This window comes from Salvia miltiorrhiza, chromosome 4 (genome assembly GCF_028751815.1).
Source record: "Salvia miltiorrhiza cultivar Shanhuang (shh) chromosome 4, IMPLAD_Smil_shh, whole genome shotgun sequence".
Classification (NCBI taxonomy): Eukaryota; Viridiplantae; Streptophyta; class Magnoliopsida; order Lamiales; family Lamiaceae; genus Salvia; species Salvia miltiorrhiza.
The window spans coordinates 43,669,952-43,683,623 of NC_080390.1; the positions used below are offsets into that span (position 1 = coordinate 43,669,952).

Consider the following 13,672-nt stretch of genomic DNA (forward strand, 5'->3'; position numbering starts at 1 on the left):
AGGCCCTTCATCTCCTTGGTTCATCTTTAGATCAACCATATTGAGGTTAGCAAAAGATTCTGCTAACTCCTGTAGATCTTCTAATCCGATTCTGTCAAGGCTATCCATGATATTTGCCTTTCATGATTCGGATTATGTCCTCCGGCTGCAACTCCTTAGGTGTTGCATCGAATAGAGATGTAGACGTCGGGTCTTTGGACCATTGATTCCGAATTTTTCTGGAACATGGTTTTCGCCTTTCGATCTCCTCCATTCTTTTCTGGATATCACGCAAGAGGGTTAATATTTCCTCTTGTTTGAGTGATATTCTGCTCAGCTCCATCGGTAGATCGTACAGCTTGACGCCATAATATTCCACCGTCTTTTGGATCTCCCGCAAGTTGACGTTGTCGGAAGAGCTTGGCTCGATCTTTTGGTAGCTTGGAAAAGCTACTCCCGCCTTGTCTTTTGGTTCCATCAGTCGTGGGACTGATGTGCCTCGTCTCTGGTTCGTTCAATCGCCGTTCTTATTCCGACGATTCCCATGAGAGTCTCATGGTAAGATTGAATACCCGTGATGATATCACGAATAATTTCCGCATCTTCTCCTCGTCGAATGTTCGTTACGAGGGCTCGATTATTCCAGTTGAGATCGTCAATAAGACGAGTAGTTTCTCTCTACAAATCTTGAAGAGATTTCCTGTACACAATACATCTCGGACATTCGTCCGGATCCATATTTTCTAATGGAGTCTCCTCCCACATGGGTTAGTCATAAAATAAACTAAAAATTATATAATTCCTCTATAAAAACCCGCTCTGATACCATTTTGAGAAGCGCGGGATCAATTTGAACAAATATCAATTTTATCATTTTTTGCTTAACAGTACGTGGCGTTGTCACACAGTCCAGACCCAGTTTACCGAAGTAACCTATCGGGCACGAGGAAAGTTTCCAGCCGATATACTAGTCAAGCTTAATTAGGCAAAAGATGGGAGAAAAAGAGAAATTAAGTATAAGGGTAGAAATGGTATTTCATTATGAAGTGGGTATTTTTCATAGATGTTTTATATAGGTGGGTAGATTTGATAGATGTATTATAAAAGTGGGTATTAAAAACCATTTGCCCAATATACTATTCGGGCCAAATCTATACTATATTAAAAGGTTAACATTTAATTTGAAATCAATTTCAAATTGAATTGGTGGTAATTTTAGTAAATAAAATAAAATTAAAGAATTATTTGTATGGCGGTATTTTTGCAATGCGCATAAAATTGTATGATTATTAGTATGCTCTTTCTCTCTCTCTCTCTTTCTTATAATTTCATTATTTGTATTCATGAAAATACATGCAGTAATTTATTTTATGAAATTAAATTAAATATTTCATTGAAACAAAATAAAATATATATGAAAATGATGAAAATAAATATAGTATATGAAAAATATATGTAAATATACAATAATGTTGCGTATATCTATATGTATATAATACTATATAAAAATAACTACGAATTTTTAAAAATAGTATGATTCAGCACATTTGCAAATTTTTATTTTTTAAAATTAATTTTATGAAATATTAAAGTTTTTATTTTACTAATGTACTACTCTATTTTTTATATATAGTACAACTATGAATATTGTATAAAATTGAATATTTTAAAATTTAAACTCTTTATGTGTCATATTTAGTTTTTTTTTTCCTAATAGTGACATGAAAAGGTTGGATAAAGAGTCGGTCTTAAAATTATCTAGCAGTTAAACAAATAATATCACTCTGGATTTGGTTTCGATACTCCATAATATGAAGTTAATTTTAGTTTTCAATATCAAAAGTTTTTTTTTTCAACTGATAGACTAAACTCTGTACTGCTTGAATGTTCCATCTTGAGACAAATATCAAGAGTTAAATAATCAAAATGGGTCCGTACAGTAATAGAGAGTTGAAATTAAATACTAGATCAATACTATTTACACACTGAGGTCTACACTATTTAAATGTCCCATTAGAACTCTCTAGCATTATTAAAATACAAATTTTATTGATGGAGAAAAAAGAAAGAAGAAGAGAAGGAACCTAGAAATCCATGAAATGTCAAGGTAATTAAATCAATACACGTACAAACACCCCAGGTAAAATGTCATTCTAAGCCTTACATATTAGGATTGTGAAATAAGAAATGCAACCTTTTGTTACTGGTAAATTTTAAGGGTGAATTACATTTATACAAGAAATATACATAAATTTTAATTTTTAATTAATATTATTTTTTGATCAATTAATATAACTTTAAATCTTTTGAAATTCGACTATGATTAAAATTTTGGCAACATCTTATCATACATGGACGTCGAAATTTTATTGCTTGAAATTTTTATATGAGTTGGTTATGACAAAGGAAAAGAGGAGAAAATGTTCCCGCGTTCACATACGATTGCCGGAAGTTTAATTAGAGTCAACTTGTGAGATAGTCATATTGAGCAATGAAACTCAATATTTGACCACTCATCTAACAAACATAAATTTTGGTAATTTTTTTACGTTTTACGACTATTTTGCTCTTAATTAGGCGGACTGGGTCAGGGTTACACGCACGGGTTGGGCTTTGAGTCGGGTTGGGCTCGCGGGTTATGATGGTACAAATGGCACTATTAGTGCCAATTGTGTCATTCATTAGGTACACTTGACACAATTAGTGCCAAGAGAAAGGGAGCAGCCGCGGAGAGAGGCGCAACCATTGACTTTCCCGCAACTGCTGGCAGTTGGTACAACTGACACTATTAATGCCAATTGTATTATTCATTAGGTACACTTGGCACAATTAGTGCCAATTGTACTAAGAGAAAGGGTGCGGCCGCGGAGAGAGGCGCGAACGCTGACTTTTTCGCGGCTGTTGACAGTTGGTACAAATGACACTATTAGTGTCAATTATATCATTCATTAAGTACACTTGGCACAATTAATGTCAATTGTGCCAGCGGTTGCCTAGCAGACAATGAACGAGGGAGAGAAGGGGCGCGCGAGCAAAGGTATTTTGGATCAAAATAGTAAAAAATGACCATAAATTTTTTTTTCTCAAATGGGTGACCAAAAATTGAGTTTCACTGCTCAATATGCATGGCTATATGAGTGCATATTCTTTTTTAATTATAGCTAAATTTCAAAAGGTTCAAAATTTATATATAATTGATCAAAAAAATAATGGTGATTAAAAATCAAAATTTTAAGTATACTTTGTATAACAAACAATTAATTCTATTTTTAATTCAAAAGTTTCAAAACTTTTTTCTCTTTAACAAAATACAAAAACTCTTGTGAAACCGATTTTATGGTGAAACCGGCTTCACAATTACACTACTTCAACATATAAATGATACTTTAAAATGTTAAAGTACCATTTATATGTTGAAGTGGTGTTATTCTAAAGCCAATTTCAACATAAAATCGGTTTCACATGACACGACCTCTTTTAAAAGAGGATTAAAACTTCATGAGTGCAACTTGTTTTAGGTAGTTATAAGAACTTAAGAAACATATAATAAGCATAAGATACATTAATAATCGATTTGATTAGGACTCCGTCTGATCTTAAGGGTGTGTTTGCTTTTTATCCCTCTAAATGGAGGGATAACAAAAATTTATGCCTTTAAATATTTGCTTTCTTATCTCACATTTTACACAAACACCATTTTTTTTTCTTCCTTATTTTCACTTCAAGAAGGGATAATATTATCACATCAAAGTGAAGGGGGTAATATTATCTCTCCTTGAAGTGAAAGTAGGGAAGAAAAAATGGTGTTTGTATAAAATGTGAGATAAGAAAACAAATATTTAAAGGCATAAATTTTTATTATCCCTCCATTTAGAGGGATAAAAAGCAAACACACCCTAATACTACATTCGACTGATATTTATAACTTTCATTTTTTTTGTTCCGGTTCTAATAATACTTTTGCACCAGTCGTTGGGAGGCAATAATAATAGAGTAAAAATTTAAAATGTCCACTTCCTTATCTTTTTTTGTAAAAATGTCCTCTCTTATTATACAAAGCATTCTATGCCCTATTCTTTAAATACTCTTTGATTTAATGGGTTTGCTTGGTTTTCTGTGAAAGTCTTAACACATTTGACCGATTTGACAGCTATCAGTCGTAAAAGTCAACAATTTGACAACTATCAGTCAATAATACATATGAATGATGGGTGGCAGATCATGTGTCCGACCGATAAAATAATGTGTCCGCCCGGTAAAATCATGTGTCCGGCCGGACGGACACATGATCTAGCCACTCACCAATCATATGTACTCTTGACTGATAGCTGTCAAATCGTTAACTTTTATGACTGATAGCTGTCAAATCGGTCAAATGTGTAAGACTTTCACAAAAAATCAAGCACACTCATCAACATCAAAGGGTAAAATAGGTACTTCACATAATTAGGGCATAGAATGCTTTGTATGATAACTTAGGGCATTTTTACAAAAAAATTTAAGAAAGTGGGCATTTTTGCCAATTAACACATAATAATACAGTGGGAGGCTGGAGCAGAGTGTGAAGTTTCTTTGATTATCATACACCCATTGACCTGAGTGTGAAATTAATCATTATATATAGTTTGACCACACTAAGTAATTCACCACATAAATATCGGTCAAATTCATATATTTCGGCTGTCTGAAATAATTAGTTTTAAAATAAAAAATCTCGTAAAAGATCATCTAGTGGATGATATAAAATGGGAATCTGCGTATAAATATAGAATTTTTAGCTAATTCATGAATTGTATATAAATTCTATTTTGTAGTCATTTCAATTAATCGTGAGAAACTCTAGTCCGTTGAACGTTATCAGACTAATTAAAATTCCACTAATGAGTACTTTAAAAGCGTTCGTGTACATATTATAAAAGTTTGTGATGAAATTACAATCCTTCGTCAGAAAATCCAGAATTCGTGGTTTCCAGAAATATTATGGCAAAAATACAAAAAAATGCATTTAGAGGTTTTTAGAACTACTTTAAACGTGCCAACGAGGCCTTGCTCTAATGACAAAGTTGAGGCACCCAAAGACTCTCATTTGTGAGAGGTACTGGGTTCAATTCTGCTTGTGTGCGGTGATGTGTTCCCACTTTAGGTGGTGTTGTATTCTCGCCTGCGTACGGTGTTGTATTGTTTGGTGTTGAGGTTATCGCACGCAGGTGTGGAGGTCACACACGCAGGGCGTTTCTCGCCTGCGTGCGGTGATGGATTGTATAATTGATTATATTCAGATACATCTTGTAATTTCAAAAGGAAAAAGAACTACTACTTTAAACGTTTATTTATGATGATGATAAAATAGATTGGTAAAACTAATATAAATTAATTTATTATTTATTTTGACGAATTAAATAATTTTAAAGTTATTAGTCATCTAATTGTTGAAATATTAAATTACATTTATTTTATATTAATCATATTATACAAAGTAAATCTATATAATATATAAAAGATGAGTTTTCTCACTCCATTTTTTTCTTCCATTTTTTTTCTCTCTCTCTTCTCCCATCAATTTTTTTTATTATTTTTTTTCTCTTTTCTTTTTGTAATTTTAATTCTTTTCTAAATATTGTCAAATTTAATTTATAAAAAAAATTATAATTTTAATTCTTTTTTAAACATTGTCAAATTTAATTTATAAAAAAATATTCAATGCGTATCTTAAGTTTAAGTTCGTTAGAAGATCTTTAATATGGTATAAAAATTATCAAAAATTAATTTAAAACGAATAAGTTATTAAAATTTTAAAATATTTTCATTATCAAATAATTTAAAATAATTTGATAATTATAATTATCATTACACTTTATACATAATTGAAAATTACGTTTTAAAATTCGAAATTTTATTGAGTAATTAGTATTTTATTTTTAAACCATATTTTGCATTTATTATTTGTTTCTGTTTATTATTTATATTTATTTATTTAAACATATCATTTAATTTCGATTTCGTCGTGCATCGTACGGATGGTCGTACTAGTTATGAACGAAAACTGAAAATACTCTGTTTTGAAAGTATTACATGTGCTCATCTTCAGACATTTATGTCGGGAGAATGAGTGTCAATATCTCAAGAAAAATTGCAAAATTATGATTAACAAAGATATGAAAACGTCCCCACTTGATCCTCAACAAAACTAAGGCCAGATTTTCAAATTGATATGCTGGAGGTTCGCACCTAAATATGTAGTATTTCATACAATATTAGTCTCAAATTTTGTTTATAGATTTACTTAGAAAAATGAAAAAGAAAAGAGTTTTTATTTTTGTTATTATTGTATTGGTACATGTCCAAATTTTGTAAATAATTTGGACAGATACAATCATACAAATGAAAACGTGAATCCGTAGTCCTACCAGATCCAATCATTCACCAAAATTGTTGAATCATCTTCTTATATATTCACATATTGCTGCTTTGACGATGGCAACCAAGAGACAACGTCCAATGAATTTGGTGATTTGACTGTGTTAATGGATATGTGTGTGGAACAATTTTTTTTGAAACTGAGTGTTTCAACCATAAGATACGGCGGGGCGGGGTGGGAGATAATAATAATAATGACAACGATAATACGATAGATAATTTGAAAAAATAAGGAGAAATTAAATAAAGAGTAGTAGGAACACAAAAATTTGGGTACACCCGGTCGTACCCGACCCAACTAGACTATCCTACCCGCATTTCAAGTGTTAGTGTTATTTCAATATAGTGTTAGTGTCATTTTTGAAATAGTGTCGTTTGTAAAACAAAATAGTGTTAATTTTATTTTCGAAATAGTGTCATTTATAAAATAAAACTGTGTTAGTGTCATTCGAAGATCGTGTTAGTGTTAGTATTAGTATTAGTATTATTTCGTGTTAGTGATATTTTAACAAAAGAAATGAATCAGGATAATTTAATTGGATCAGGATTCGAGTTGGGTACAACCCGAATACACGGTACACCCGGATGAACAGGAGACCACCTCTACTAGGAATCAGAGAAGTTCAAAATATTGATTAAAGTAGTGACTCAAATAAAATGGCGTTGGACACTTGTTTACACCAAAATAATTTGATGCCTCCACTTTCCATGCGATGAATAATGATGTGTTATTTCTAGCGCAAACATTGTTTATTGCTAATTATCTTTTTAAGTTTTTATTTAGTTATATTTAATTTATAGGTTTTATTTTGAGTTCAAATTATTAATAAAATTAATTTAATTATGCTATGATATTTAATACACAAAAATATAAAGATTACAAAAATGAGTATTATAAAATGTTGAATTACAAAGTTACCAATATAAAATAAATTACAACAGCAATAAATTTGCTAAAATTCAAAAACATTACGCATGGTTACGAAAATTCAACAAAAAATTATACTCTCTTTCATCCCTCAAATAATTTCATAACTTTCCTTTTTCGATCGTCACAAAGAAAAAATTCCTTTTTATTTTTGGGCTATACCTCACTATTAATAATACCTCATTTTCCTTTATTTTTCATTTTTTTTCATCATTTCTAATACCTCATTTACCCTTTTTTTTTTTTTACTTTTTCACATTTTCGTCTTAAAACGCGGGCCCTTCTCTCTTAGAAAGTTATTTGGAATCGAAGGGAGTATATAATAACTAAAATCCAAAATTAAAAATAAACGAAGCTGATTATTATTATTATTATTTTTTTTTTTACACTTTTATCATGAATTGTAGTATTTTTACATATATTAATTCAAATAAATTTTGTCTGTTATTAAAAACATACAAATAGGAAAAAAGAAAAAAAGTTCACACGACAAAATGTTTCAGTAGTGTCATAATGTCAAAATAATTGTGAGACTGATAAATGTTAAACAATAAACAATATTGTAATACTTGTAGATAGGTAGAAATCATACGTATTATATTCGAGGATGTAATTAGTTTTTGTGACATGTAAAGGTGGTGTTATTTTTTGCCAAATGAAGGGGTTATTATTTTTTATGACAATGTATTTATAGGTAGTTCTTAGAAAAACAATAATCATAATAATTTATAATAAAATTAAAATATAAAAGAAAATATAAAAAAATATAAAAATATACATATTTTTTGTGCTATATCTTAATGCTGAAACCGCTGGTGATGATCTCTCAGACTATCTAAAAATTACCAACACAACTCCATCTATTAAGGCCAACTCCATCTAATTTTTAAATCCCTCGACATATAAATATAAATAATTACTTCAAAAATCTAAAATAAATTATGAAAAATCACTAGTTTTAAGGAGTGGAATTCGAAAATATCTAAATTGAAATAGTAAAAAGAAAAAGAGTTATTTAAATATAAGTTACTGAACTTTCAACTAATTCTCATTTTGCACACAAACTTTTAATTTTTTATTAAAATTATTCAACTATTATTTTTTTTCTCATTTTACTTATTTGTCCATTTTTCGGCCAAATCTTATAACTAAAACAATATTGTTTCCATCCAACTATAAAATACGGTGTTTGTTCTATATTTTCACAAGGTCATATTTATGTCATGCAAGCATATTTATGCCAAGCGAGTATAATTATGCCATGTTGCCACGACTAAAAAAAATAAGGAATATGCAAAATGAGGAAAAAATAATAGTTGAGTAATTTTAATAAAGATTTTAAAATTCGTGTGCAAAATGAGAATTTGTTGAAAGTTTAGAACATACATTTCACAATTTTTTCTCGTGAATAGATGTATCTAGGGAGAATTCGCTTTGAAGCGACTATTCTCTAGATACACACGTCGTGTTATTTCACAATTGAATCAAATTAAAAGAGACCTAAAGTTAGGGATTTATCAACAGGTAATGTTGCACCAACACCCAACCAAAGGGCAATTGCAGTACCAATCAAAAAGACGGTTGTCGTTATTGGACAACGAAATGGATTTTGGAATTTATTAACATTATCTAAAACTGTTAATAATTCCACAGTTATTGAAACAATTAAAAGAACACCCAACAATTTGTCTGTTCCAAAAACAAAAGCCCCTTAGCGCCCCAGGACGGGAGTAGAGGGCGTCCAAAAACAAAAGCCCCTTAGCGACCCGGCACGCCCTATGTCAGAATCTAATATCAAATCTTTCTGTTGGCTTTCCCAATTCATCCGTGAAAAAGAATTCAAGGGCATGCAACGAGTGCTTCTAGTTGCTTCGTCTGCTTTTATTATGGCGGCACTATTTTCACAGCGAAAAGCTAAAGCTTTGGGGAAAGAGTTTCTCACTTGGCACACAATGACGTGAAGACTGAGGCAATTAGTTATGAATTCTAACTTTAAAATTTGAATTCACAATCAAGATTATTCATAGTTGTGAATTCTAGTTTTAAAACTCGAATTCACAACCAAGATAACTACTTGCAAATTCTAGTTTTAAAACTCGAATTCACAATCAATCTATATTCGAGTTGTGAATTCTAGTTTTAAAACTCTAATTTTCACAACCAAGACAACTAGTTGTGAATTCTAGCTTTAAAACTCGAATTCACAACCAAAATTATTCTTAGTTGTGAATTATAGCTTTAAAATTGAAATTCACAACAACACTAGTTATTTAGTTGTGAATTCACAATTCACCTCTACTTCGCTCCTCCGCCACCACCTCCTCATCACCGCCACTACCACTGCCACCGCACAGCCTAGGATGGCTGCAGAGATCGGGCCCTCGCCTACTTAGACGTCGGTCATCGGAGAGAGAAGAAGAGTGAGAAATTCATGGTTCTCCTCTACTCTGCTTCTCCGCTGCTATAGCCGCCTCTCATCACGGCCACTGCAACTGCCACCGCACAACATAGGATAGTTGCAGAGATCCACCCCCCATCTATCCAGACATTGATCGCCATAGAGAGAGGAGAAGAAGAAGAAGAAGAAGAAGAAGAGGAGGAGTGAGAAATTTAGGCTCCTCTACTTTGCTCTGCCACCACCACCGCTTCTCATCACCGCCACTATCACTATCACTATCACTATCACTATCACTATCACCGCAAAGATCTGGCCCCGACCTATCCAGATGTTGATCGTGAAAAAGAGAAGAGAGAGAGTGAAAAGTTCACGATTGTATTAAAAAATTAATAATAATCACAAAATTCTCTTCTTACATAAAAATTGATTATATTTAAAAAAATTTATTTTAGTCAATATTTTTTATTTTTATTATATAAAAATAGATAATTTTATTCATTTTTCACAAAACGCGGTTCAACTATTTTTCTATTTTCAACGTCCATTCTAAAATATATATCAGTACAATATTTGAAGTCAAAATAACAATGATTATTCATTGTGTAACCACAACGTAAATCCATCTCATGCTTTCTTATACGTTTTTTAAGGGACATGTTTTTCCATAGTTGCATGGAAAGAAATATGACATTGCAAGAACATACAAATGAAAGCATTGACATCAGGGGCGGATCTAGAAATTATCGATAGAGGGAGACTGAACTTGAAGGTATCATTTTCTGAAAGTTGGATTGGGCTAAGAGTGAACTATGTAGATATTAGGCTAAATATATTTAATATATATAAGATAAAATTTTGGACTTGCACTGGCCTGGAGCCCAGTAACCGTGAAGATCCGCCCATGATTGACATGGATGTATTGATTGAATCATTGAAATATGACATTGCAAGAACATACTAATGAAAGCATTAGCATGGATATATTGATTTAGTGGCGGAGTGATCAATGGTTAGAGATAACGTTATTAGATGTCATTATGCTCAAAAGGGAAAAGCGAAGAAGAAAATTTCCAATATCATTTGACAATGTGTTTGTTGGAGCATTTGGAGAGCTAGAAATGATAATATCTTCAATGGGATCAACCGGAGGTGAAAAGCATTGTGGAAGGAATCAAATTTAGATTTTGGAAGTGGGTCCACTCTTTCTTTGATTTTTCTTTTGGTCACTCTCTTCATGATTAATGTTCTAGGCCTAATGCTTGCATTCCATCTATCCTTAAATAAGACGGATGTTTGTAATTGGATTGTTGTGTAAGTACCCCTTGTATTAGTTTAAGTACCCCTGTAAATTGGATTTACAAGGGGTACCCCTTGTACTTGGATTTAAGTACCCCTTGTACTAGTTTTTAATTTATTCTTTTGACTTGTCAAAAAATATATATACAATTTAAAAAATTTATCCATTTTCAATAAAAAAAAAGGGAAAGCGTTGAATATTTTTCAGATAGTAATATCAAATAATCCTACCTAAGTAGTTTACAGAGATGTTCATATATACTTGATCAAACTCGTAAATTATAACTAAATTAAAATTAAAATTGACAGACTAATATCATGAAAATTGCGGGTCAAGGGGCACTATTTCACCTTTAATTTCAAAAGTGAATCACATTTCGAAAAGAAAAAAAATCAGGCAAAAGGGAATTAATACGTGAATGGATCTTTACCATGTTATTCACCCAGAGTTTACAGAAAATTGATTGACTAAGCAAATTTACACATAGGATTAGAAGAGGTAGCTCAAAAATTCCATGAGTAGTCTTCATCCATCACCATGATTGGGTAGTGTTCAACACTCGTCACGTAATCTCTCTTCCCTTCACTCTCACAATCATTTATCAGCAAATCCAAACAGCTGAAATCATCGGACCAGATGCTGTTCATCATCATCTCGCTGTAATAATCGTCGAAATTCGGAGAAAAATGCAGCTCGTCCAGCACTTGCTTCGGTGAATACGACGACGACGAGGAAGATGATGATGATGATGAAGAAGAAGGCGTCAGCGATGAACTGTCGTCGCAGGAAAGCAGGATTTCATGGGGCTCCATCACCGGAATTTCATCTATGCAGAAATCGTTGTTGACTAATTCCATGGGGTCAAATTTGAAACTGTCCACGATTTCGTTTACTTCATCTGTAGCTGACTCCGCCGCTGGATTGATCACTTGTTCTACTTTGTTTGATTCCTCCGGCGGCGGCTGTTCCACGGTGGGCGGTGGCAGAGGCTTGTGGGTGAGGGGGTCGATTCCCATTTTCCTCAACTTCTTTTTAATGTGGGTGTTCCAATGATTCTTGATCTCATTGTCTGTTCTTCCTGGGAGATGAGAAGCAATTTTGGACCATCTGCAGAATTATTTTTTTTTCGAAATTTTAGATTAAATATTATACGTAGTGGGTCATTTGCAAAATGATGGTGGGATATGTACTCGCCACACTTTTCTAATAAATCGATACATCCCATATTCTATTCAATTACTATACATGGCGGCATGTATTAAAAGCACATAGGAGAAGTTGAAATGATTTTTGACAACACAACTCAACTGCTTTTTAATTAGTTAGGAGTATTAAATTCTTTGGAGTTGGTGAAACCATGTAAATTTAATTGAATAAAAAAACAAGGAAAATGGAAATTGACAAAGTGAAAAAACTAGTAGCTACAGAAAAAGCAAGAAACCTGTTTCCAAGCTGGGCATGAAGATCAATAACCATCTTCTCTTCATATTCGGAAAGCAGCCCTCTCTTCACATCTGGCCTCAGATAATTTGTCCATCTTAATCGGCAACTCTTCCCACATCTCAGTAGCCCTGCACCAATAATCTCATTAATTAATCCTTTACTAATTTCATCTCTCTCTCTCTCTCACACACAAAATAAATAAATTAATTAACTAGGTGTAGCATCTAGGAGACCATTATATATACACGACCTCGTCTGACCAGAAGAAATGAGGAGAGAAAAATATGAACCTGCAAGTTTAGGGACAGCTCTCCAGCAACATTGGCCATTAGTAATAATAAAGTTGATGAGTTTCCTGTCTTCCTCAGCAGTCCATGGCCCTTTCTTCAGACCAACCTTGTCACAGCACGGCTGTCTTCCCATATTCCTCGATCACTTCTAATTATCAACAACCTTGATTTTCAGGTACAGTATTTGTTTGAAGATACAATTACAAATCAACAATGCTGCAAGAGAAAATATTGAACAAGACTCAAAACTAATTGATCACCACCACACTGCCTACTTATATATATATAATACAAACTTCAGACAGCTAAGGTCCACCCCACCCCCCAACCCCACGAGCCCCTCATTTTTTTTATAAAATAAATAGTATATTCAAAAATGAAAGAAATTTCAGCACAGAATGACACGGTTTTGTATTTTTTTTAAATGGTTTAGAAAAGTAATTAAAGAGGTTGAAAATTCATGGTGAAATTAAGTCAGATATTGCCCAACCTCGCCCATGTTCATGTCAAACTCTGAAAGCGCCACTTCAACATACCATTCCATTCCTTAAATTTCAAGCAATAAATATCTCATACTCAACCAATTAACTCCTAAATAGTGAGAGTTTCATTTTTTATTTTGTTCCAAATCTATAAACTTTTTAGAATTTGATATGTTTCAATAAGGCTCTACGGGCTTGAGATAACATAGTTTAAAATCTAAGGCAAATAGTTCATATTTAGATTGGCTGAATCATGAGTTTGTTGTGTAAAGCATTATAAACGTTTTCACTGTAAAGTCTGAAATGTTTCACTTTATATAGATTAACTTTATTTGAAGTCTATAACTTTATTTGAAATATTTCTTTCAGATAATAGCTCTGGATTGATAATATGCTTTGCATCCCACCTAAATAATACTCCCTCCCTACCTTAAAATC

At 32.3% G+C, this 13,672-nt stretch overlaps 1 protein-coding gene across 1 annotated transcript; it reads right to left on the reverse strand.

The window, feature by feature from the left end:
- Positions 1-11,334: 11,334 nt before the first annotated feature.
- On the reverse strand, positions 11,335-13,084 carry LOC131021880 (transcription factor MYB20-like). The gene is made up of 3 exons (XM_057951206.1): positions 12,753-13,084; positions 12,461-12,590; positions 11,335-12,126 (listed from the first exon to the last, which is right to left on the reverse strand). Exons 1-3 carry the CDS (start codon positions 12,883-12,885, stop codon positions 11,523-11,525), a joined length of 867 nt encoding a protein of 288 aa, XP_057807189.1. The 5' UTR covers positions 12,886-13,084; the 3' UTR covers positions 11,335-11,522.
- Positions 13,085-13,672: the final 588 nt, after the last annotated feature.